The sequence below is a fragment of the Genypterus blacodes genome, unplaced genomic scaffold (assembly GCF_046128005.1).
Source record: "Genypterus blacodes isolate CSIRO-AG114 ecotype Tasmania unplaced genomic scaffold, CSIRO-AGI_Gbla_v1 ptg000076l_1, whole genome shotgun sequence".
NCBI lineage: Eukaryota > Metazoa > Chordata > Actinopteri > Ophidiiformes > Ophidiidae > Genypterus > Genypterus blacodes.
The window spans coordinates 4,113,568-4,137,500 of NW_027466885.1; the positions used below are offsets into that span (position 1 = coordinate 4,113,568).

Genomic DNA, 23,933 nt, shown 5'->3' on the forward strand with positions numbered 1-23,933 from the left:
TTTATGCACCTCTGTCCTTCACTAGAACTGACAGAAAGTGTTTACAAATGACAAAACAGACAAAGCTTGCCACAACTGATCACCGCTGGGCTTTAGCTAATGTCATCAGCCAATTACTAGCGTGGTGTTGTGACCGGCCTATCAATGAAAGTTTAAACCAGAGACTTACTTCAGACCGGATTACCTCCTGCCATACATCTACTCCTTTTGTTGGTAATTATTTGCTCCAGCTTCAAACCCTTCTGGCTCTCAGCGATGACATCAATTTGTAGATTGGTGACACTGACGTGGCAACTTTTTTTCCGCTGAAGTATTTAAACAGAAAACAGCCTTAGAAGACTTTTGCCGGTGGACTAGAGAGAATTCAGCGGTTAATTATTGATCAGTATTCTAGCGCCTAAATTCATCCCTGTTGCCTCTGTTTCCTCCCCCTCCTCCATCCCAGGATCTCCCACTGTGGAAACGGCCCCGAGCTATGCGGTAAAAACTGAAGCGTAACAGATGAGAGCCAGCGCCATAACGTATGCATCACAGCGCCAGCCAGCACCTCAGCGTATACAGCCTATAGCGTGACCTTGAGGGGTGTTTTTGTTCTTTTTTAATACAACATTTTGCATGAACCCGAACAGAGACAGATGTTTCCTGCGCTCCGGTGTCCGTACATTTGTTCTCCCTCCCCGACTCGAAGCGTTCTCCTCCGCACTGTCGGCATTTCTGCTTGCGTCTGAAAAAACTATTTGCTTTACATTCCCATGCAAATCTATGTTATCCCAGAGCCATTAACGTCCAAACGAGATGTCTCAGCTGTTTCTATGTTGCATATGGGATTTTTGCTCAATTAAACTGACGAATGAGTGAAGAATTTTAATTAACTATCCGTCAACGGTTTGAAATAGCGGTTGTCCAACTTTTGATATTGCCGCTTTCCTGCCAGCGCAAAGGGACCTCTTTGGGTTAGGACAATAAATACCCCCTTTCTATCCCTACCAATTCTCTCGGGGGAAGTACCCTGCACTTACACTTGTCTTAGTGAATCACTCCCGGTTGTTCCCGGCGTCTCCTTTCTTCCTCAGGCATGTGTTTTCCTCGCCTGGTTGTTATGCAGCACATTTAGTTATTTGCTTACTGCCAATCCCTCCCATGGACTTTCCACCATCCATCAGAGGTGCTTGCTCAATGTGTTTTTCAAAAGCAACATTTTTTCTTCCCTCCCTCTCTCTCTCTTTCTCTCTTTGTCCAATCTGTCCATCTGTACTGCAGCAGATAATGACTTAGCGATGAACAGATGCCATTGTTCAAACCGCACAGCCATCTCAGACAGTGAAACGCAGGGAAATCTCCCCAACATTGTCAGGTGCAGGTGATAAATGAGACCAATCTGCCGTTTGCTTGTTTGTTAGGTTTCTTCCCGGGTCTTTTAGTCTCACGTTCTGTTGTTGAGAGAATCAGTAAGAAAAAAAACCCAAAACAACCCCCGGGCTCCTCGTGTTTGTTGGTCTTCCAGATTCAGGCAGCCAATTATATGGAAGCTGAGCAACCTTGATGTCCAAACACGTCAGAACTGAAGAATGTCATGGGTGTAGCTACAGCCCTGACTTCAGAGAGCGCACAGGCCGCTCGCCCGTGGGTGGATGTTGAGTTGCTCCGTGTTTTCCGTGTCGAGGTGGTGATGTTGAATGACTCTGACTCCGGTGTGCCGCTGTTCCTTTGTTGCCAGGTTTCTTTCACCTGCGAGTCCCCGAGTCGTCCTCAGTGGGCTCGGCTGTGGGGAGGATCAAAGCCCACGACATGGACGTCGGGAGAAACGCTGAAGTGGAATACACCATCGTACCGGGGGACGGAGGCTCCATGTTTGACATCACCACCAACGGACACAACCAAGAAGGGATCATCATCCTCAAAAAGGTAACAGAGTCAACATCTCACAAACTACACAAACCACACAATGCTCATTCTAGAATTTGAATGAAACTGTTATTGATTGCTCCTGCTCATACATTATGTTAATATGTGCATACTGTATATATATACCAGAAATGCCCTCAGAGAAGTTACTTGACTCCACTGCTTTGATAGTAGAATATGTTTAAATGTTTTCAAAGCCCTGTGGAAATCTGATCATGAATATAAATGAGATGATATCAGTATTAGAAAGAACATATAGTATTTACTGAGTCAGTGGGGAATTCCACTGTGGGAATTTCCCTCATGAATATTCATGTGATAAATATTTGCTCTATAATCTGTATGGTAATTCAACCTGTAACCTAGTAAATATCACAGAGGAGAGTCATAAAGAAATACACAAACGTTCGTATCATATTTGCCCTCAGAATATTCATGTTGACCTTGACCTTTGACCTCACAACACTTCCACAACACATGCAGGGAAGAAATCCTTCTAAACTGTCCACATTATCAGTTAAGGTCATGTTCACGGTCAGCATAGCCTGAATTTGAACAACTATAGGGCCATAATCGTACAAAACTGAGGAAGGTAATAGCTTGGGAATTAGACGGTCCAAATTGTGAAGAGGAGCAGGGGAGGTAGTGGGTGATGAGTGAGCAGGTAGAGCATCGCTCCATTACTCTGAGCCTCAGCGACTCCTTGGCCGTCCTGTTCACCTGTGTTCAGCTGCCAGGTGACGCTCTCCAACTGGCCGGCCATGCTGCCTTTGCCTTCCAGTCTACAGTACAGGGCGGAGGAAGCGCCTGTGCTATATTAAGTATACACACAGCATGTCAGGGCTCATTTACTGCGCCATATGTTCTCTGTGCTAAATGGATTAAAATGTGGAGGGCAGAGCGACCCACAGCAAAAAGGTCTGGCCTTTTGGTTGTACTACCATTGATCCATAGAGCAGATGGAGCTCATTTCATGTATAAATACCACTTATGAGCACATATAGTGTGTTTAAGGCCTTAATGCTACTTCACAAAATGCCAGTGATATTAGAGAAATGTTCCATCAGCTCATCTCACCACTGCTGCAGACATTTAGATGAAGAAATGGCGGTCCGGCGAGTGCTATGAGTACTCATCTACTAAGTAGGCGGTCTAAAATAAGACCTGATATGCAATTAATTATTCATTCAGGCATGTATGTTAAAAGATTTAAAGGTTCTGCTTCAAATTACACTTAAATACTGTGAGTTCAGCCTCATGGTTTCATAGTGCGAGAGCTTTGCGACAGCTCCGCAGCAAAGGCTCTTTGATAATTCCCTCATCAATCTTATTTCAGCCTTCATAATATATTCATGATGTTGTTTTGGTTTAGAAGGTACAAATGTCAATCTGCCCATTAAAAGTACTTGTGTACAGCCCTATCCTGAGGGTTTCCTCCTGTTAGACCTCAAGGATCCATCATGTCGAAACAGGCTAAAAACAAAGAATTGCCACACTTCTAATGGTGGCGACGAGAGAGACAGACAGAGAGAGAGAGGGGTGAGAGAGAGAGTGAGAGCTGTGTTGTTGTTCGTTTGTTCTCTGAGGAAGTTCTGATCGGCAACAGTGTGTTTGCAGACATGAGAGAGACTCAGTTAGGCCTCACTCAGGTGTGAAGAAGGCGGGACTCTACTCGGTTAACGATGCTAAACCCTGCCAACGACCAGAAACTGTTTGCTTCTGTTGTTGTGCAATGTTGAGTTGTTTCCAAGGTGTCCCTGAACCCCTCATGAACAAAGTAACTATACATAAAGATTGATTTAATTTATGGAGGGTAAATTAGTGAGTTTAACAGGGTTTTGAGATTAAGTCTAGCTAACAGAAAGCGCTCTAAGTTTGCCTCTAGGTTTTGAATGGATTTTTTAAACATGGCACATTAGAAGGTCTCTCCACCGGCCATGTACGAGCTAATAAAACTTGAGTTAAAACCTGAGAAAATTGGATAGACTGAGCTACAAAATCAGCACCGGGTCAGCGCTTCTCCCTCTTTTGTTAAAGTGTAGTTTTAGCCACAGTAATGATGCAGGAAATGGCGATTAATCGGTGACACTGTCGGCTGGCGCTCCAAGACAAAAGTGGCGTTTCTGCACTGCAAGATTCCTCCTTAAAATAGCCCAGAGATGAGCACTCATTGCACTCTAATGCAGGGGATTCAGCGTAACAGGGAAACGCCTTCCCATCTCAGCTTCACCTCCACTCATTAGTCAATATTTGCCGTTTCCATGGAGTTTCTTGCGTTCGATGTCTGTGGAGAAACAGCTGGATGGATCTCTGATGTAAAGGGTTTATCGTATTGTTTTGACATGTTTGTACATTGGTAAAACCATTTGTATGAAGGAAATCGATATTGGAACGATTTGGTGTCATTCATACGTAAACGCTTGGCTGGTTCACAGTTCAACCAGGTCACTATACCCAGATGGTTGGAGTGTATGAGCGAACGTTATGGATGACTAAGTGTTGATATTAATTAAAGCAACCTGCGTAATGCTTGACTCAGCATATTTTCATTTATAAAGTCTCAATCCCCAAGCATTATGATGAATGTGTTAAAAGAAGGAAGCTGCTTCACCCACAGCTGCACACACACACATACACACAGAGACAGAGACAAATAAAAGCAGCTTTCAACCTGCCACTCTGTGACACATACACACACACACACACACACACACACACACACACACACACACACACAGTTTGAGTTACCTGAGCTCTCACACAGGCCCGTGCACATTGATTCCTTCACACTCGGTGCTGCATTTGCTTTGGCAGGATGCAGTAAAAAAAAAAGAGGGAAAAAAAGCCCATGGTGAGTTTAAATGCCATTTGTTGTCAGTGCTATTGAAGTTCAATAAGGGGAAAAAAAGGAAATAAAGGAAACGGAGGAGAAGCTGTGTGCTGCTTTTGCCACTAGATGTCCTCTCAATGTGGGAACAGTATCCATGCTAAAATGCTTGAATTCTTCTTCTTTTAACACAGATTCCCTATATTATACATCAAATTCACTCTGGCACACACACACACACACACATATGCATGATGTCACTGCAAACTAACAGCCTATAACCCTCAGTTCCCAGCTTATCTCTGGATGTAAGTGTGTAAAGCGTCTCTCGGTGGAATGTTCAATCTGCATTCTTTACGCCGCGGTGATCGTTAACTGGTACATTTTTAGTGCGCTGCCCCGGCGTGCGCGCACACAAAGATGTGCCGTCCTTTGATCCCGCAAAATATGCAGCTGAGAGAGTAATTGATTCCCTGCTCTGTGTTTGGAGCTTGCTGTGTGTGTGTAGTGTGTGTGTGTGTGTGTGTGTGTGTGTGTGTGTGTGTGTGAACATACCCCCCTCTGTGTGTGAAGCGTACAGGTACCTGTGTGTGTGTGTGTGGATGGATGGTGATGACTGTAGCCATGGCCACAGATCACAGTCGGAGTGACTGATTCACACAATGGGAGTATGATGTAAAATTTGAAAAAGTAATTGTTTACATGGCGGAAATCTCTCAGCGGCCAGCAGAGGATCCATGTTATCACCTATTGTCTTATTTCTGCTGTTTGATATGCTGCCATAACAACAATGAGGCTGTGGTGTGTGTATGCGTGAGGCATTCAATCTGACCAAACCTCCCACGGTGTAATTTACCAAACGACACACACACGCCTTCGCCGCCTGTGGAATTGTGATATTAACAGGAACAGAGGAGGGGAGCGAAAAAGCCGGAAAAATAGGGGAGAGGGGAGAGAGAACGAGAGAGAGAGAGAGAGAGAGAGAGAGAGAGAGAGAAGGAGAGAGAGGGGGGAAAGGTGTGGAGAACAGGCAGGTATCTGCAGACGGAGCCTTTATGAGTTGTTCGCTGTGTTCCCAGAATACTGACCCGCCTACACACTTGTCTTATTTCAGATTGGTAGAATATCCCCGGAGACCCTGCATGTGTGCAAATGCGTGTGGACAATCTCTCGCTCTCTCTCTCTCTCTCTCTGTCTGTCTCTCTCTCGCTCTGTGCTATGATTCCAATCCCTCCTCCTTGTTCAGATGTAAAAGAAGAAACACACACAAACGCACGCGCGCAGCAGGACGGGGGGACTAGAGCCACGCTGTGCACGGAGCAGCAGCAGAGTTTGGCACAGCCCCTGAATTAGACACTCGGGGAAGGTTTGGTTATGATAAGAGGATCAGGATGAGTAATGGGTTCAAAGGATGATCATCTGTTTTCCAGTGTGCCGATACAGAACAGGAGGAAGAGGAGAGAGAGAGAGAGAGGAGAGAGAGAGAGGAGGCACAGAGGCACAGAGGCACGAAGGGGGTCCGCACATCCCTGTCTGCAAAACACCAGATTAAGGGAGACAAAAGGCAAAAATCTAGCCCTGGATTTCCCTGGGAATTGTGCAGACAAACACGTGCGCATAGGGGCAACATACTGTACACACACGCACACACACACACACAGGGGCTGCTGTAGTGTAAAACAAAGTGAGGTCTCACACTCTGAGCCCTCGACATGATAACTGGAGGGTTGTGTTTTAGTGAGAGAACGTGTCGTGCGATGCGAGGCGGTGATGTGCGTCGGTCCATTTGCATGCTTGTTTGCAGGCTGCCGGCTAAAAGGGAAAGATGCAGATAAGCCTTAATTGAAATTTCCTGTATGCAGCCCTAAAGGAAATGGCTTTTGTTTAATGTCTGCATGTGTGGTTTAGTGCTGCGGGCTCACATTCAGAGGCAGGACTTCAGCTTTAAACGTAGAAACACAACAAGATGCTTATTGTTCGGTTTAACCCTTGTTGTGTTCAACTCCTTCTTCCAATGTTGTTCAGCTACAGTCGAGCATTGTTGTTGTACTGGTCGTTGCTTTAAGGTTAAGTGTTGAATGATTCTTTGACCTCAAGGCTTTTTACTCCACAGGTGGAAGGAAAAACATGAAAGTAAAGTGAGGAAATAAGGGAAAAGACGTGTAAACATGATATTATAAATGTTTTCATGTAAATTTGAAGCTTTAAAGTTGGGAGGATAAACTCAGCACACAGCTTTTTCCTCTCTGGTCCCCTGGTTTTGCTTGAAGAAAACACATTCCTTCCCCCGTCTGATTTATTTGCAAATCGATCTGTTTTAAGAATTTCCTCGACTTGGGCGACACCTTAAGCAGAGGGGGGGGGGGGGAGAGAAAATGATTCATTCAGCTCGCCAAAGGTTATTTTTCCCCCTCTCCTCAAAGAGCAACACACGCCGGTGATTGATGCTGAGGTGTTGCGTGACATTTAAAGAAAAGTGCTCCACAACCAAAACAGAGCGCCAAACCCACAAACTTCTGCATAAAAAACAAAAGTCACATCGATTCCCCCGCGTTTTGCTCCGGCCCCTTAGTTTAGACGCTTGCCCGACGCCACAGCCCCGCGGCGGTGACGGCGACGGCGACGTTCAGGCAGGAAGCTCTCTCATCCCTCTTCCTCCCATCAATTAGGAGCTTCATTTCTCTAAAGCCAGACAGTGACCGCTGTATAATTTCTCTATCACAAATGTCATTACTGCGCTGTTTGAACAGTAAATCATGTGAGAGAATGAGGCCCATTACTGCCATTCAATCTTGATGAGACGACACCGCCAGGCAGTAAAAAACAGCGTAATGGTCATGTGACGAAAAGTAATTAACAAATTGCCCAACATGACTGAGAGAGTGAGCGATGCAGGTTGAATACTAAAGAACACAGATGGCTGCGATCTCACTTAAAAGACAAGTAAAGAGAAGAAGAGTAACTTGTTTAATTACCGCATTCGAAATCAATACATCAATCAGGTAAACACCCAGAATCCTTTGCTATATTGTGTTCTCTGATTGTAGATATTCCCATATCCTCCTACAGTCGAATCCAAACTCTTCCTCTTTCAAAAAGCCTTTGAGTTAAAGCCAAAAAATGCATTAAACAACGGCGAGATAGCGCACAAGGTCGTGACCAGTGGATCTGATGTTGAATTTAATGCCTTAATATGTAAAGTAAGCACTAACCCACTGATATCTGAGCGTGTAATTAAGTATATACAGTAAGTAAACGGTGTCGTGTTTCTCCCCGAGTAGAGTTGCGAAAGTAAAGACGTGGAGTCTATATCGGGATGGGTTTCGGCTCCGACGGGATCGTATTGTTGTGGAAAAAAAAGTGTCGACGGCTGAAACGACACCGACTGGAAGTTCCTCCCAGAATCAGGAACGATGCGAGGACGAAGTTGAAAAGTAATGTATTGATTATAGAGCTTGAATGCTGCAGTGGGAGGTGGAATGAGTTATTTTAGACCCGCGGTGTGTGTGTGAGAGGAAATGAGAGAGGAGGAGGCTCTGATGCAGGTTCCCAATGCAGACAAATAACACCTCACCGAGCAACCGTACAGGGATCTGTGTGTGTGTGTGTGTGTGTGTGTGTGTGTGTGTGTGTGTGTGTGTGTGTGTGTGTGTGTGTGTGTGTGTTTGTTTCTGGGTATTAATGTGGCTTGTGTGTGTGAGAGAGCAAGTGACTACAAAGGGAAAGTCAGAGGAAAGAGTGACAAAGAGGAGGCAGAGGTTGGCGCAGAGAGTCGATGAAGAGCCTTCTCTCTCTCTGTCACTCTCTCTCTCTCTCTCTCTCTCTCTCTCTCTCTCCCCTCTCTCTCTCTCGGCCCGGGGAGGCGTGGGTGTAATAGATTAAACCAGTGTCTCGGGGCTCATCCCTTGGCTAACCCTGTCCTATTAAGAGTGGCAGTGCGAGTCTTTCACAGTCACTCCACTTGGCCGCGCGGCGTGGACGTGGGGGCTGCCGGCGAACCTCTCAGACTCTCTCTCTCTCGCCTGCTCTCTCTCGCTCTCTGTTTGTGAGCGCTGACGGGAGAGATGGAGGCGCTCCAAGGCAGCATGGACAAGGACACAAACCGACGTGACTGATGGCAGCACAATAAAGTGAGCATCTCTCCTCCGCAGGGGTTAAGACCCCCCCGGTGTTCACTGGGACATCAAATGCTTCTGTGGGGCCATGTAAGCTTGGCTGCCTGAGATAAGCTCTTTGTGCTCGCTGGTCAGTCACAAAGAGCTGGAGAGTTAATTCCATATGTTTTCATTCATTTAATTCACGGCACTTTAACTAAGTATTCCCATTTTGCGCTGGTTACTGCGTCAGGTCAAAGCTCTGTGTTGCAGATTCTAAAGATTCAAACAGGAGCTTGTTTGATGGCTTATTTTGGCTCCGTGTGTTTTTGACATTAGCAGTATAGAGGTTTAGTAAAGGAAAAGGGGGTCAGAGGAGCATGTAATCCCTTCACCGGCCCCAGGACGCGTAAATCCCCAAAATTGGCAGGCAGAAACTGCATCTCCATTGTTGCGTGAGAGACTTTGCTTAAGCATTTTGGGGGCCTTTTGTTTTTTTTAAACTTGACATTAATTCCCTGCTGATTTCTGACGGTTTTGCCTCCTGCGAGCACGTAGTCAAATAAAAGGCTTCAAACAGAGAGAGCGACGTGCGTGGCAGCCATCGTGTCTCGTCAGTTGGCCTGCTTTGTCCTCTGATGGCACAATAACGTTAAAGTGGATTAAAGTCTTGGCTCTGTTTAAACGCCTGCTCGCATTTGCTTCCATGCGGAGGATTACACAGTTCCTCCACCAGGGGGCGACGTGGAGACCGTCTGGCTAAAATAAGCTACATCCACTGTAAACAACGACGGCGACGCTGGAGGAGATTCAGCGTTTGATTTACGACGGCAGGAGGAAGGAAACATCTGCGGCAAAGACAAACAAAGATGCACGGATACATTAAACGCCAGCGGAGAGGGAAAGTGCAGCCGATAAAAAGTCACGATTTACAGCACATTCAGGAAGTAATCCTTTATGACACTGTAAACATGGCCGGTACGAGCACATCATCGAAAATGAGTGATTTTAGATGATGCGGTGTAAATATTCCTGTTTTTACTGGTGGAAGATTCTGGCGGCAAAACTGCAGAGTAGAAAACTAGTGGCTGCAGAGTCAGTATGGATCAGTGAGCCCATGCTAATGAGGCTCTCTCTACGTTTACATACGTGATTATACCTCTAAAATGTCAGACTGTCACACTGTCTGCATATTAAGGTACGATTGTTTAGGAAGTATTCATTTAACAGGCAAAAACTGTAAACACGTCTGATCTTTATATTGAAGTTCTGGTGGATTATTTCCAGAGAGCAGACCTCCAGCTGTGTTCACTGCTCTGCCTCCCTGCCGAAGCTTGAATTCTAGGTTCTGGATTTCCCTCTCCACCAGGGGGGCGGTGAGGGACGCACTCTGGGTGAGGACAGTAACTACCCACATCCCCATCCCTCACTCAGGGTGCTACAGCGCCGCTAAGTGGGCATTTTAGTTTTTATTGCTGTGCGGACAATTAAATCCGTGCATGCAGACGGGGGGTGACTCATACAGAGCAGAGATAGCGGTCCAGTCGGGAACCTCTGAGTCACGATCATATGACTCAGGGATCTCAGTGGGGCTCCTGCTTTATGTTTAGCTTCTCCGCCATTGTGTGGAGGATTACAGCTTCCTGAACCCTACAGAGGAGGCACAAGGATGTTTAGGCCGGACTAGATGTAAGTGTCTAGACGTGGTCTAAAGGGAAGGTGGGTAAGGGGGCGGGGGGGGGGGGGGTCTTACTCATTCATAAGTGAAGTAGTAAATATGGAAACCTGCCAGTGATAGGAGAGTCAGAGTAAACACTGCTGCCGAGCTTATCACGCTATTAAATCTCGGGGCTTCTGTAGGTAATGGGGGCAGCGGCGGCGGCTCAGCACAAACAAATGAAATTGTCCCGCTAATGACTCGCGGTGTGATGATAATGATTCTTCCGAGGGGGGGGTGAGACGAGATGCACCCTTAGGTGCTGGCAGGAGACCAACCCCTAGTATTAAGTATTAGATATTAAGAGGCAGAGCGGCAGAGGTTTGTTTAAAGTATCCAACTCTGCTCCTGTAACACTGGACTCAGCGCGTTAACAGAATGAGAATCCATTAAATATGCATATCGCTCCTGCCGCTTCCTCCCCCCCCCAAAATAACCATCAAGCTGAAAAACGGCCACAACTAACAGTTTGCATCAGGCGGGGAGCAAATGTAGCGGCGGAGGCAAACGCAGACCCAAGCTGTAAGTCACAAACACATACGCTTTATTGTTTTGCTGTTATTCCATCTTGCTAAGCGCTCCACAACATAGCTTTTGTTCTGCTATTCGCTCGTGTGAATCAGCAGGTGTGAGCTCGTCCCACTTCTTCTTCTTCTTCTTCTTCCTTTTCTTCATGTGGCGTGCGAAGCGTAACACTGCACCTACGAGGTTATGATGCCTTGATTAGTCCCTTGTTGTAAATTAACAAATTCCCTCAGAACATAACAGGTTCACTCGAGGAGTGAAGAAGAAGACGAGGAAGAGGAAGGGGAGAAAAAAGGCGGCACCACTGGCAGTGCAATGAAGGTGCACATTTACATATCAAAGGGGGCACGGCGCCACGTGGAGAATTTCAAGTGCGTTGTGTTGTGATGTTGAAGAGCAGCGGCGCTGACACGAGAGGAACTCGCCGCGTCCTCCTTTACGAAGCTCCACGTCTCCTCGTCTCCTCGTCTCCTCGCTGTCCGCACTCACCGTAAAAAAGGTGGGGGAAGGATTTCGCCCTAAATGAGGCACTTCAAACGTGAAACCGAGCCCACGACAGGTGTGTGTGAGACTTGTTTAAGGATAGTAAACCAGCGTGTGTGTGTGTTTGTGGCCGATGCTTACTTACACGTACAGCAGCGGTATTCAGCGTGGAAGTGGGTCATATTTGAGGGCGGTGGAAACGTAAAATAATACATCCACTCAGACAATAAATGGCCATTTTCCTTCCTGTGAGATTTCCCTCATGGCCTCTCCATCTGATTTGATTCTCCCCAAGTCAAGCGTTGACACATTAACACTTTTTCTCATTAACTGGGAGTTTCTCATTACCCCCTCCTGGCCCCATTTTCTTCCTATTTAACAGCCGAGCCTCGACATACTTGGACCGTCATGTGTCTCAGACGTGTTAAAAGGGCAACGGAGCTCTCCACTCATCTTTTTTGCACCCAAACCAGCAAAACCCTAAGTTAATCAGCAGGATTTGCTTGACAGTTAATCATAATGACTGTCAGAGCGGCTTCCTCCTCATCCTCATCCTCCCCCTCCTCCTCCGGCTGCTTGAGGGGAAACGAGTTGCGATTTGTTCCCGTGACATCACATCTTTTCTTGGCTGTACACTCGCAAGATCTTTATTTCACATGTTCCCGTCCGGTTTAATGAGCGGCGAAAGCAGCAGAAGGCCGCTACGCACCAAACCAGATGAATACAGGAAATGAAATCAAAGTGCAGCGATGAATAGATTATCATAGTGAATCTGTAGTGATAAATCATCAGACCGCAATAGAAGCCCATTAGATTAAAGCTTTTTCTTAAGGTGAGTTAGGGTTAGGGTTAGGGTTAGGGTTAGGGTTAGCGTTAGGGATGGTCAGACACGTCCCATGTAAAGCTTTTATTTTGTTAAAGAATCCTCCTTTATAAACGTGTTAATCTTTCCCTGTCGACGCCTGTGCCGTGATATTTGAATGCACTTCACTTGGCTGAGTGCTCCTCAGCGGCACGGAGATGCTGCGAGCTGAGACGGGAGATCTCCGGCTTATCCCGAGCGAATGCGCCGGCACGAAACACATACATGCGGGATATTAGGTAAATCCCGCCAGGTCCCCCAGGTAACGCTCGGCACGTTTAATCATCCCGGTGCTAATGCCCTGGCACTGAACACACATGTGGGGGCGTAATTCCTCAAGCCGACGAGGTCCCCCAGGTAATGCTGGAGGTGAACTTTGAAGACCCACGATTCTTAGCGTGAAGGACCGAGATGCCAGCTGTCATTATCCCTGATTACAAATCAAACAAGAAGTGTAAATGTTTGACCCGTCCTCTTTTCCTGCTAGTATTTAGTTAAGTTTCGCACACAGCTGATCAAGCAGTGATGGCAGAGACGGTCGCCGAGGGAGATTTGTGACAGCGCTGCAAAAATCCTGCACGTGGAAATCAGATTCCACAAGTCATCATTTCGGCGCTGGCGGGGGGATTTACATCAGGGACGGACGGAGACGGAGGTCCAGAGCTCAGGCCTGTGTGTGTTCCAATGCAGCGTGTGTGATGTAAAGCAGCGTCTCCCCCTCCCCTCCCCCTCCTCTCTGGTCCCCCCTGAATCGCCGCCTAATGAGGCCTGGTGTGAGCCGCCTGCTGTCCACCCGCTCTGCATCACCTCCTCTCCTTCCTCCTTCCTCCTTCCTCCTTCTTCCTCCTTCCTCCCTCCTACTCTACCTGCGCAACACATTTAAGCAGAGCTATGCAGAGATCCTGTTTGTGCCGCATGTTCATTAGTTCGCTCGCTCGCTCCGTCGTTCTCCGTCGCCTGTCTTTAAAAAACACTTTCCACTTCAATTAATTCAGAAAAACATGCGTTTTGATGGAGTTATTAATTTATTTTCTCGCTCTCTCTCAAATCTCAAGTGCATTGGGTTTCGTTTTTCAGCGAGTGAGTCATTCCGAGCGATTCACAGCAAATTGATAGGCCGCAGCGGGAAGCTCAGGATGCCGGAATAATGACTGCTTTACATATTAGCTTCCATGGAAGGTGCGACTTGGTGGGAAGTCTTTGGGGTTTGATTGTAGGGGATCAGCGTGTGATCCGGGTCCTTTCCGCGCCACTGTACTCTAGGTGCGGCTCGCTCTTTTCCGTCAGCGTCTTCAGCGTCTTGAGAGAGATTGAAAGAGACAGAGTGTGTTTCCTGTTGAGGGATCTCAAGGCCGTTCCCAGCCGGTTGCATCTGGTGCACTGTAATCAAACCAATCACCGGCGGTTGATGGTCAATGATTGCTTTCAGATTGGCTCGCCTTCACACAGGCCTGTCTTCTTCTCTTTTTTTTCTTAACGGACACCTGCTCTTGCATCACGCCTGCAGAAACCGTGGAGATGGAGGGCGAAGACCCCGGAGCTTGAGAAGCATCTGCCATCAGTGTGAAATCAGCCTCCAATGGCGTCTAGCGCTTGGACCCTAATTAGCTAATTCATGTGGAGTTCATTTTTGGTGGAAGTGGAGTGGTGGAGTTTATCTAGCCTGGCGTTTATGTAAAAGAGGATTTCTCCAGCATTACATTCTCGCCTCTCCTTTCACACGCCGCTCTGCCGTTAGCAGCTGTTTTTTCGCTCTGTATCTTTCAGAACAACATACGCCGCAGAAGCAGCGAGGGGCCTGAGGCGTCGAGATAGCGCCCTGCTCTCTCCATAGCGGGGTTACATGTTAGTCGATTTGAAATACATAGAGGCAGAATGTCTCTCATGTGACTCCTGGACCAGCCGAGCGTGACCGACCAGCCAGCTCGCCGAAGAGTACGGTCGGTCACGCACCGGAGGGCAGGAGACGGGCACAGCGAGCGCGGGTGTCGTCCCTGTCGGGTGTTTACACCTCAGCCGCAGACACGGCATTGGAGGCCGATTTCTCCCCTCCTTCGCTTCTGACTAATTGACCCTGAGCTGATATGTCAGAGGCAGAGAAGGTGGTGGAGACGCAGAAACGCGAAGGCGCCGACTGGAGCTCGACCTGCTCAACACCCAGAGTGTCAGAGCGTTAACCCGGGCCAAGATCTCCTCTGCTGGACGTCCTTAGCGATTCACGTTAGAACTCCCCTGCTTCGGCTGCTGCCCCTGCCCCCCCGGGCTGTTGTTTAAAGCAGCGGGAATCGCCTCCTGAACACCAGTGGAATGTTTTTTTTTTAGAAACGAGTGTCAGCGTGTTTGAAAGGAGGCGAGACGACGGCGACGCAATCACGAGAAATATTTCATGTTTGAAAATGACTTTATTGGTCCCTTAGGGGAAATTTGTCTCGGGACTTCAATGTGGCTGCCACTCATACACACACACACACACACACACACACACAGACCAAACCTGCACACACACAATACACATTTATAACCCCGATAACCTAATTTTCAATTATTTAGCAGTTTGTGGTGTAATATCCAAGAATCTGCAGCTGTTTTTAGGCGCAAATGCATCAAATATGGCTTCTCTGTAACGGATGACACAAAGGGGCATACGGGTCAATGCATTATGTATTTCTTGGGGGGCGGTGTTCCTATGTTGGACCGACAAAACTACAGTATGGGCGGAGGGAGAATGGAGATTCATTCAGACACACAGTAGAAGTGATTTATCACCACTGCAGGAGAGGAAACTGTGGCTGTTTTTAGAGCCTGGGAGGCAAAGGTGAGCGAGAGAGAGAGAGAGAGATAGAGAGAGAGAGAGAGAGAGAGAGAGAGAGAGAGAGAGAGGGAGATCAGATCAATGACTCTCTCCATCATGATGAAGCTCTTCTCTTACTCTCCTTTCCCACTAATTACTTTGTTTTCAGGTTTTTTTCCGCAGTTCAACATCAATTTGCTGACGGTGACTTTGTCGGTTAATAACTTCTAATGGAGTTTGTCAGATTTGTGAGCTTAAAGACGACCTGCCACGATTCCAGGAAGTCCCGTGCGACGCCCGCGGTGTTTTGCTGATCCTCCTCTCAGGCGTTATCGGGCCTTTAAAGCGTGCAGCAGCTGGTCTTTATTAGCTGCAGCTGCGTTCACTCACGTCATCGGCGCTGCTAAATAACCGGCTAAATCGATGAACCACAGCGACGAAAATTGGAAAGTCCCAAGTGGGGTTAAACACGTTTTAGTTATAATTCCTGGGAACAGCTGAGAACGGCGCCGCGGCACAAGATTTGACTGACAACACGGGAACTGAAATCACTAACAAGCACGAACAACCCAAACTAACAACGAAATCCTCCTTTTCTACGTTTCAGCCCCTGGACTACGAATCGAAGAAGGCGTATACCTTTAAGGTGGACGCAACCAACGCTCACCTGGACCCCCGTTTCCAGAGCTTCGGGGCCTTCAAAGACACGGCGACGGTGAAGATTAACGTTCTAGATGTGGATGAGCCTCCGGTGTTCAATAAACCCTCGTACGTGATGGATGTGTACGAAGACACACCCGCGGGCACCATCATCGGGGCCGTGACAGCCCAGGATTTAGACGCCAGCAGCAGTCCGGTCAGGTAGAGTTACACTCGCCCGCTCTGACGCTCTACATCACACTCAACTCCATACACTTTCTTTCGGTCATGGAGGAAACTCATCTGAAACGGTCTGAAGTCCAAAGAAGAAGTATAGAATTGAATTTAACAGCAGACAAAGGTACTTCCTGTCAGGAGAAAGCACTTTTCTTATTGATTAACTGGTCATTTAGTATTGATTGCTTATGTGGACTCTATTTAGAGGTAAACAAGTGCAACATTATGAAACTTTTCACATTGTGGATGTATTTTACTTCAGTTCTTGCTACTCTCAGTCATACGTTTCTTTTTTTTACTTTCTATCGTCAAATTTTGTTTATCGCGCATTGCGTTTTCCCAGCATGCACAGGCAGGGGGGATGATTGATGTTTGGCTTTTGAATTTAATCCATTTTTTTGATACCGACGGCAGGCAGGTGATAGCAAAAATGAGATTGTCAGCCGCACTGACGAATGATTTTGGCAGATTTAAATCAAACGTATACATCTAAACCGCATACACACACACACACACACATACAGTATGTGCTCTGAATACTGCAGGCCAGGTGAAACGTGCTGTGGCACCATTTTGTTTCCTCATTTTCCTGTTTTAATTCATAAGTTGACCCACATTTCTTCTGTTTTGTAGCGCCTTTGATTGACGATCGTTACTTTTTTTCTTTCTTTTAAGACTGGCAATGAAAATGCCAAAGTAACACACGCACACACACACACACACACACTCACACATTGGGAGTTTAAACTTTATCGCACAGCGTCCCACATCTCCGTCTCGTCTCCGCTCGGTTATTACCAAGAGGCACATTGAAAGTTCACTGCTCCGTTTCACAGATCTGATTAAGCTTCTGATTTATGTTCAATACTTCACACTTACATTCCAGGTTTTATCCTCCTTCTTCTTCACTTTCTCTTTCTTTCACTTGCACACACACACACCCCCACACACACACATACACACACACACACGTATACGAATACACACTTACCCTGAGAACAATACAGCGTCCGACACAAAGTCAGAAGAAGAGCGTTTTTAAAAATGTATGAGATCACCATCTATTACCAGACTTACTGTTGCTCGGGGGCAGATTGTGCGCTTTTGTTATTGTCGTAATGGTTCTTCGAAAAATGTAAATGTACCTGTTGCAAGGACAATATTTGTTTTATTATGAATATTTCATCTCGGAGAAAACAAAAGGAAGGCCAGAGGAGGCAGGGACGTGTGTGTGCATCTTAAGAGCGTGCGGCTTTAATGTCCTGCACGTCTCCACTTTGTCTGCGCCACTTTAAAAATTCATCCATCCATCGGCCGGCTGACATGCAAGAGTCATCAGCCCCCGCACACACACACACACACACACACACACACACATACTCACTCAAACAATAGAGCTGATGACCCGCCATGCATAGAAAACGATGCTTTCAAGACTTCCTGACCCCGGTACAGAGCGGAGCGTCTCTCACCGGGACGACACATAGAGACAGTCATGAATACTGCATCGTCGGCGTATATTGAAGCGCTTCCTAAAGTTTGAGCGGCTTTCTAAAAAAAGAGCTTCAAATGGAAATATATTATATCATACAGCTTTTAAAACAACGGGAAGTCTCATCGGTCCCACAAAAGTTCCGCCGGACTCTATTTCAGTATCTGACCTCTAAAAATCAATCTCTCTCTCTCTCTCTGTTTCTCTCTCTCTCTCTTTCTATATATGAAATAAATGCAAATGTCGCCTCGCTGGCTGTTCCCTAACTGTGTGTTAATCCGGAACATTAGTATCATTCCAAGCAGAAAGATAACGCCCTAATTAATTTCATATCTTCCACTCAGTTGAGCCTTAGATGGACGATTCCTTTTTTCTCCCCAGCTGTTGATAAGCCTGCTTCTTCCTTCACGATAACTGGGCAGATTGAACCAATTACGTCTTGTTTCTTTTCGCTTTAAACACGCCACCGACTTCCTTCCGACGTTCCGACAGAGCCGAGCAGCTGAGGGGGGAGGAACATTGATCCTCTTGCCAGGATTTAACCTGAGTATCTCCCCTCTAATCACCGACGCTATACACCACAACTTAGTCTCTACTCGCAGGCCCAATCTAATAAAACCTAAAAAACACAAATTTGGTCTTACCCCGAGGAAATATCAGAAGCTATTGATCTCTGGAACTGCTAATGGGAGCCGTGGCTGTAATATTCATCAAAGAGACTCGCAGGGAAGTAGATCACGCTGCTTCTCAAGGCCGAGCGCCAGCAACACAGGGGGAGAAATGCAAGGTCTTTAATTTGCTAAGATGAATCTAAATTTGACAGATAATCAAAGCGGCTCTCTTAATGAAACATTCAACCTTTTTTTTTTTTGCTGTGTGTTTATTAAATCTGTCCCTTAATTATTTCCTCTGACAGGTCGACAGATAGATGCTCTCATTCTTGGTGAAGCGTTTTCTTTTTTCTTCAAAGTATTTCATCTTAAAAATGATTTGTGATCGTTCTCGTGAGAATTAAAGACAGAGTGTGTGTGTGTGTGTGTGTGTGCAGTCAGCTTCTTTCCCTTAATCACCGAGTCAAGTCCAGTTTCAGGCAGTGCGGGGTGAAAACGAGCCCAATCCATATTAATGAGAAACTGCCTTTAAAGATCAAATAACGCGGCATGATGGTCAGAGTGGAGCTTTCACCAGCACTGATTAAAACGCTTGTTCTGCCCACGAGCAAGGCATTGCACCCAGTCCTCAAAGGCTCAGGGGTCAGTGTTGACCTTTCGGGATCCTGTGGGGGAACCGGGGCCGACTATCACAGGATTATTAAAGAGAAAAATGGATCAAATAGGAGGATGTGAAGAAGTGAGCAGTGAAAGGTTTGTGTTTGATTGTTTGATCTGTTTGGTGTTTAATAGTTTCCATTCAGACAGAAGCACAGAGTCTGATCCCAGAGCCAAACGCTCAGGTTAGACGCGTTGTTGTTTGTTGGCCGGAAGTACAAAGACGTTTTTAAGGCCGCTGATGGAAAACTGGGATAAAATTCAGGAATAAAGTTACATTTTGTCTTAATTGGAGAAGAAAGGTGGAATTTTAAAGGTAAAGTCGTAATAATGTTCTGAGAATAAAGTTGAGATATTAAGAGAAAAGGTCAAAATGCTAAGAGGGTAAATTTGAAACAATGTCAAGAGAATAAATGTGTCCGTACTGAGAATTCAAAGATCCTTTTTAATGATAATACTTGGAATAATCAGCAGCAGAGCTTCCACATCTTTCATCCTTGACACCCAGGCTGACTCTAATCATCATAAAATCACAAATAATACCACTTTATTCTTTGATATCTCTTGCTTTTTAAGTGTTTGGGCCTGATATTCTGTCGTGGGTCAGAGATTGATTCAGATTCAAAGTGTTCCGTCAGCATCGTCAGCGTCCACGTGCTCCATTTACTAGATTAGAACGTTCTCCGTTGTGCGATCTGCATCAGCATATTTGTTGGAAATGACCATTCAGAATGAGTAATGAAGGTTGTGCCGATGTTCTATTATGACTCACTCATACACACACACACACACGAGCCCGCAGGGGGAAATCACCGCCGCTTAATCCCCCCCTCGGTTTATGTTGGCGAATGGACGCTATTAAACCCGTCGTTTGCTCCGCCGCAGGTATTCCATCGACTGGAAGAGCGACATGGACAGCAACTTCGACATCGATCCGGTGGAGGGCACCATCTCCACCAACGAGCTCCTGGACAGGGAGACCGTCGCCCAGCACAACATCTCCATCGTGGCTACCAAACTTAGTGAGTATGACACAGACGGTGGGTCGATGACGGTGATTCACGCACATGTGTTGTTGTCCTTCCTCCCCCCCTCCTAACCCCTCCGCTGATGCGCCGTAATCTGTGTGAAGGATTTAACACACTTTTGCTCAAGTCAATACTCAATCCCATTTTGCAGGAAAGGTTTATAGGTGAGTGTAAACCATGATGGCTTCCACAGAGGGATGGATCTGCCGGACAATGTCTCCTCCAGCCCCGTTGGCCTCAGACTCTGTTTTCATTTTTTAAAAACACATTTGATGGCGTTGGCGCCGGCACAGAGCTTTGCTTTCCCCCCCTGCCAGAGTCAAGCTTTACTTACACTGCTGTAAAAAGAAAAGAACCCAATGAAAACGTGAAGCTTTTCATCGTTTTTTACAGCGAGGCCAACGGAGAGGGAGAGAGAGAGAGAGGGAGAGCGAATGGGACAGAGAGAGTGAGAGAGGGAGAGAGAGTGAGACAGGGAATGGGAGAGGAAGAGAGAGGGAGAGAGAGAGTGAGAGAGGGAGAGAGAGGGAGATAGAGCGAATGGGAGAAACAGAGAGAGAGAGAGAGAGAGACAGAGAGAGAGAGAGAGAGAATAGCAGGGAGAGAAAGAGTGAGACAGGGAATGGGAGAGAGAGAGAGGGAGAGTGAGAAACATAGAGAGAGAGTGAGAAAGAGAGACAGAGAGAGTAAGAGGGCCAGAGAGCCAGAGAGAGACATAGAGAGAGAGAGACAAAGAGAGACAGAGTCAGACAGAGAGAATGAGTTAGCGAGAGAGAGAGAGAGAGAGGGATGGAGAGAGAGACATAAAGAGAGAGAGAGAGCGAGACATAAAGAGCGAGACATTAAGAGTGAGGGAGAGAGAGAGAGAGAGAGAGAGAGAAAGAGAGAGAGAGAGAGCGTGAGGGGGGGGCTGTTTCTTTAAGACGTGTCATCAAGCTAATTATGTTTTTATGGAGGAAGTGGAGCAAATTTCCGGATAAATAAGCAAATCCATCGTCATCAAGTCATCAAATCTGCTAAGAAGCGTCAAAGTCATTATCCCGGAGGCAGGCTGGTGCTCAATCAAAATTACCCACGCTGTATATTCATTAGGACAGACTGTGAAATGGGGGGCTGTTAAAACTTGACTCATTGTCGCCTTGGAAACTGATATTAGTCATTTCCCCTCAAGGTCATGGTAGTGACACGCTAATTCTGCTTCTTATTCGTGAGCGAGTGCGCGTGCGTGTGTGTTTGTCTCTTTGTGTGGCGTTTGTGCTCAAGTGTCAAGAAATTGAAAGGTGAGGTGGAATGAAAGGATGGAGGGAGGAGGAGAAGGAGGGAGGGAGGAAGGAGCTGCAGGAGGATGTTAGTCTCCGTCCATCATACCTGACAGAGGAATGGAGCAGCGTTTGTGCTTTGGCCTTTCATTACACCTCGCTGTCTTATCGTGCCGCCGGTCCTCTCCGCTCCAGCCCTGTCTCTCCGCTCCAGCCCTGTCTCACCCGGTCCAGGTTCTGTTCCCTTGGCGGATCATCATACGTGTAGCAATCAGGGTTCCATCCTGCGCCGGACACAAAGATATGAACCCTTTTAGAGCGGCAGAGCTGAATGAGCTAATTGTGTTAGCCGGAGTGAAAGAGGGGATACAGTGGCGTGTAAAACAACTTCAGGGTCCAGGTTTGTGATCATCACACCATTGATCCGCCCGCCTGCCCGCCTGCCGCTGCTCTGGGATTTCCTACTCTGAGGCAAAGATATGATAAGGAGAAACAGGACGCGTTCCAATCAGATTTTGTTTTGTTTTTACACAGCCAATCAAATGTGGATCTATCAGTATGAGCTAATTCCTAATATCTTCTTCCTTCCGCGTGTCATATTTTGGTACGAGACAACAAGAATCCGACAGCAGGACAGCAGGACATTTGTCACGGTAACGCACAAAAAGAGAGAGAGACACTATAGTTGTTTGCTTTAGCTTGGAATGGAAAACCCAGAGAGAGAGAATATGGAACACTGAGCCAAACTGGTAAATAATTGGAGCAGAGCACCAAGCAGGTGGTCACATCCCAGCAGGGGGGCTGTGCTGTGATATATACGGCACATATATGACACAGGAAAGGCCCGCAGAGGAAACAAGCAACCAAGGTTTACTGTTCCATGTAAACAGGCTCAGATATGTAGATGTGTGTGTGTGTAAAGAAGCGGCCCGGTTTTTCGGTGTAATTGAACCGTGATCTGGATTAAAGTGGGCACCCGGGGGAGCTTCGTCTCACAACTTCAGTTCCCCCCCAAATCCGCTCCTGACCTTGACTGCGATTTGGCAGAACTTTGCATTTTTGGGTATTGGATCTATTTTTTTTGGGCGTTCGAGCTCCACGGCCGTGCGTTGAATCGTGGCGTCCGAGCCCCACGCCCGGTCTCGCCTGGTCTCTTATCGGGGGCTGTAAACTGTGACGAATGGGTGAAAGACCTGCAGGCCTCTATCCACTATGCAAATAAGGGCTGGTTGCTGTGAGGAGCGGTCACACACACACACACACAAACACACACACAGGAAGAAGAATGTTCTGACATTTCCGTTGCTCTTGAGCAGCATTAGGCAGCCGTGCACAGCGGTTTGCCCGGGCGCACGTGAGTGACTGATTGCAGCCGACCTCGCCGTCTAATGCATCCTCGCATTTATCCTCCCACACTTATTACCTTCTCATCGCAGCATCAAACGCCCCAAGGAAACACGGAGGAGTCGCCCTGACATTTTCCCACCAACACAAAGGTGCGTTTGCAACACCTTGAGTCTGAGCCCGGGAGATGTATCTGGTCAATTGCTACACACTGCAGTCATGCAGCAAAAACCCAGAGTGTGTTGCTGCTATTGCTGCTGCTGCTGCTGCTCTCCTGAGACGCCGGCGCTGAGCCTGGCAGTCGGGAGGCGGCGCTAAATAACAGCCGGGGCTCAGATTAACGGGTTTGCTGTTTGGCATTTAAACCCTGGCAGCAATTTTTAGGAGTCAAAGAGTGGCAAAGATCTATTAAATGCTATAATAACCTTGGCTGTGGGCATTAGGAGGAGGCGCGCTCGCAACCTATGTACAGCCATGACAATCAGGTTCAGCTTCACGCCGTAACACAAAGTCCCGTGTTGTGACTTTCTCCCCATTAATCCGTCCGCGCCTGCAGCATTAATGGTTACAGATCGTCTCTGGCTTTTGCACATTTTATAGATTTCTGGTCGACTGCTTGCAAAGACGGAGGTTTTCATAAAGAATTGCTTTAATTAAGGAGTTATATCTAGTAGAAAATCAGTATAAGGCGGCTGGTGGGCGATGAGACGGAGCGCTCAGGCATCCGGAGCTCTACAGGATTCTGATTCAATAAAACAAACAGAGCATGTGGAGCAAAATGCTGACAGCAGTGTGGTTGATCACAGCCACTGTACCACTGCTCCATCTAGTGGGCTGAGGCTGTATTTACTCATGGTGTCCTGAGACAACAAACAGGTATGGAGGTGAGTTTTCCCTCCTGAAGTAGAAGAAGAAGAAGACAATGTATGATCTCATCCAGGGGCCTTGGACTGGAAGTTTAAAAGGACGCTTTCAACCTTTTTGGGGGTCGGCGACATCTACGAGTCGCTCAAACTTTTTGGACGCGCCCCCCCCCGAAATCAGGATCTTGATGACGGAAAAGGATCAGTATTTTCGCCGGGAGAACATCAATGTTTGTAGTTGAGTCAGAGCGAAGCGGCAAATCCCATTCCTTGTGTCGTTTTTTAGCCGGGTGGGAAGATTGCTTTTTCCATCAAGGTCAGAGACAGGTTACTGACTGAGCCCCGGCTCTGTCCAATCCCCCTGGGACGCCTCCACAGATCCCCCCCTACCCACACACACACACACACACATGCTTCATTCTTCTCAGGCACCCACCTATACGCGCCCACGCTTCGGGGTCCACACACACACACACACACACACACACAGAGACACAAACAAGCGCACGTTAAGCTCCCCCACTGCAGTACAAAGCTCATTCCCACACCCGATCTATAAAGTTTACCTTTCTTGGGCTTTCACACAGAAAAAAAAGAAC

At 47.0% G+C, this 23,933-nt stretch overlaps 1 protein-coding gene across 1 annotated transcript in view; it reads left to right on the plus strand.

Moving 5' to 3' along the window:
• Positions 1-23,933, plus strand: part of LOC143006840 (cadherin-12-like) — a 54,749-nt gene that overhangs the window by 20,473 nt on the left and 10,343 nt on the right. Inside the window, exons 5-7 of the mRNA XM_076158158.1 lie at positions 1,718-1,905; positions 15,812-16,065; positions 19,726-19,862. Of these exons, the coding sequence (XP_076014273.1) occupies positions 1,718-1,905; positions 15,812-16,065; positions 19,726-19,862 (579 nt within the window). The remainder of the gene's footprint in view (positions 1-1,717; positions 1,906-15,811; positions 16,066-19,725; positions 19,863-23,933) is intronic.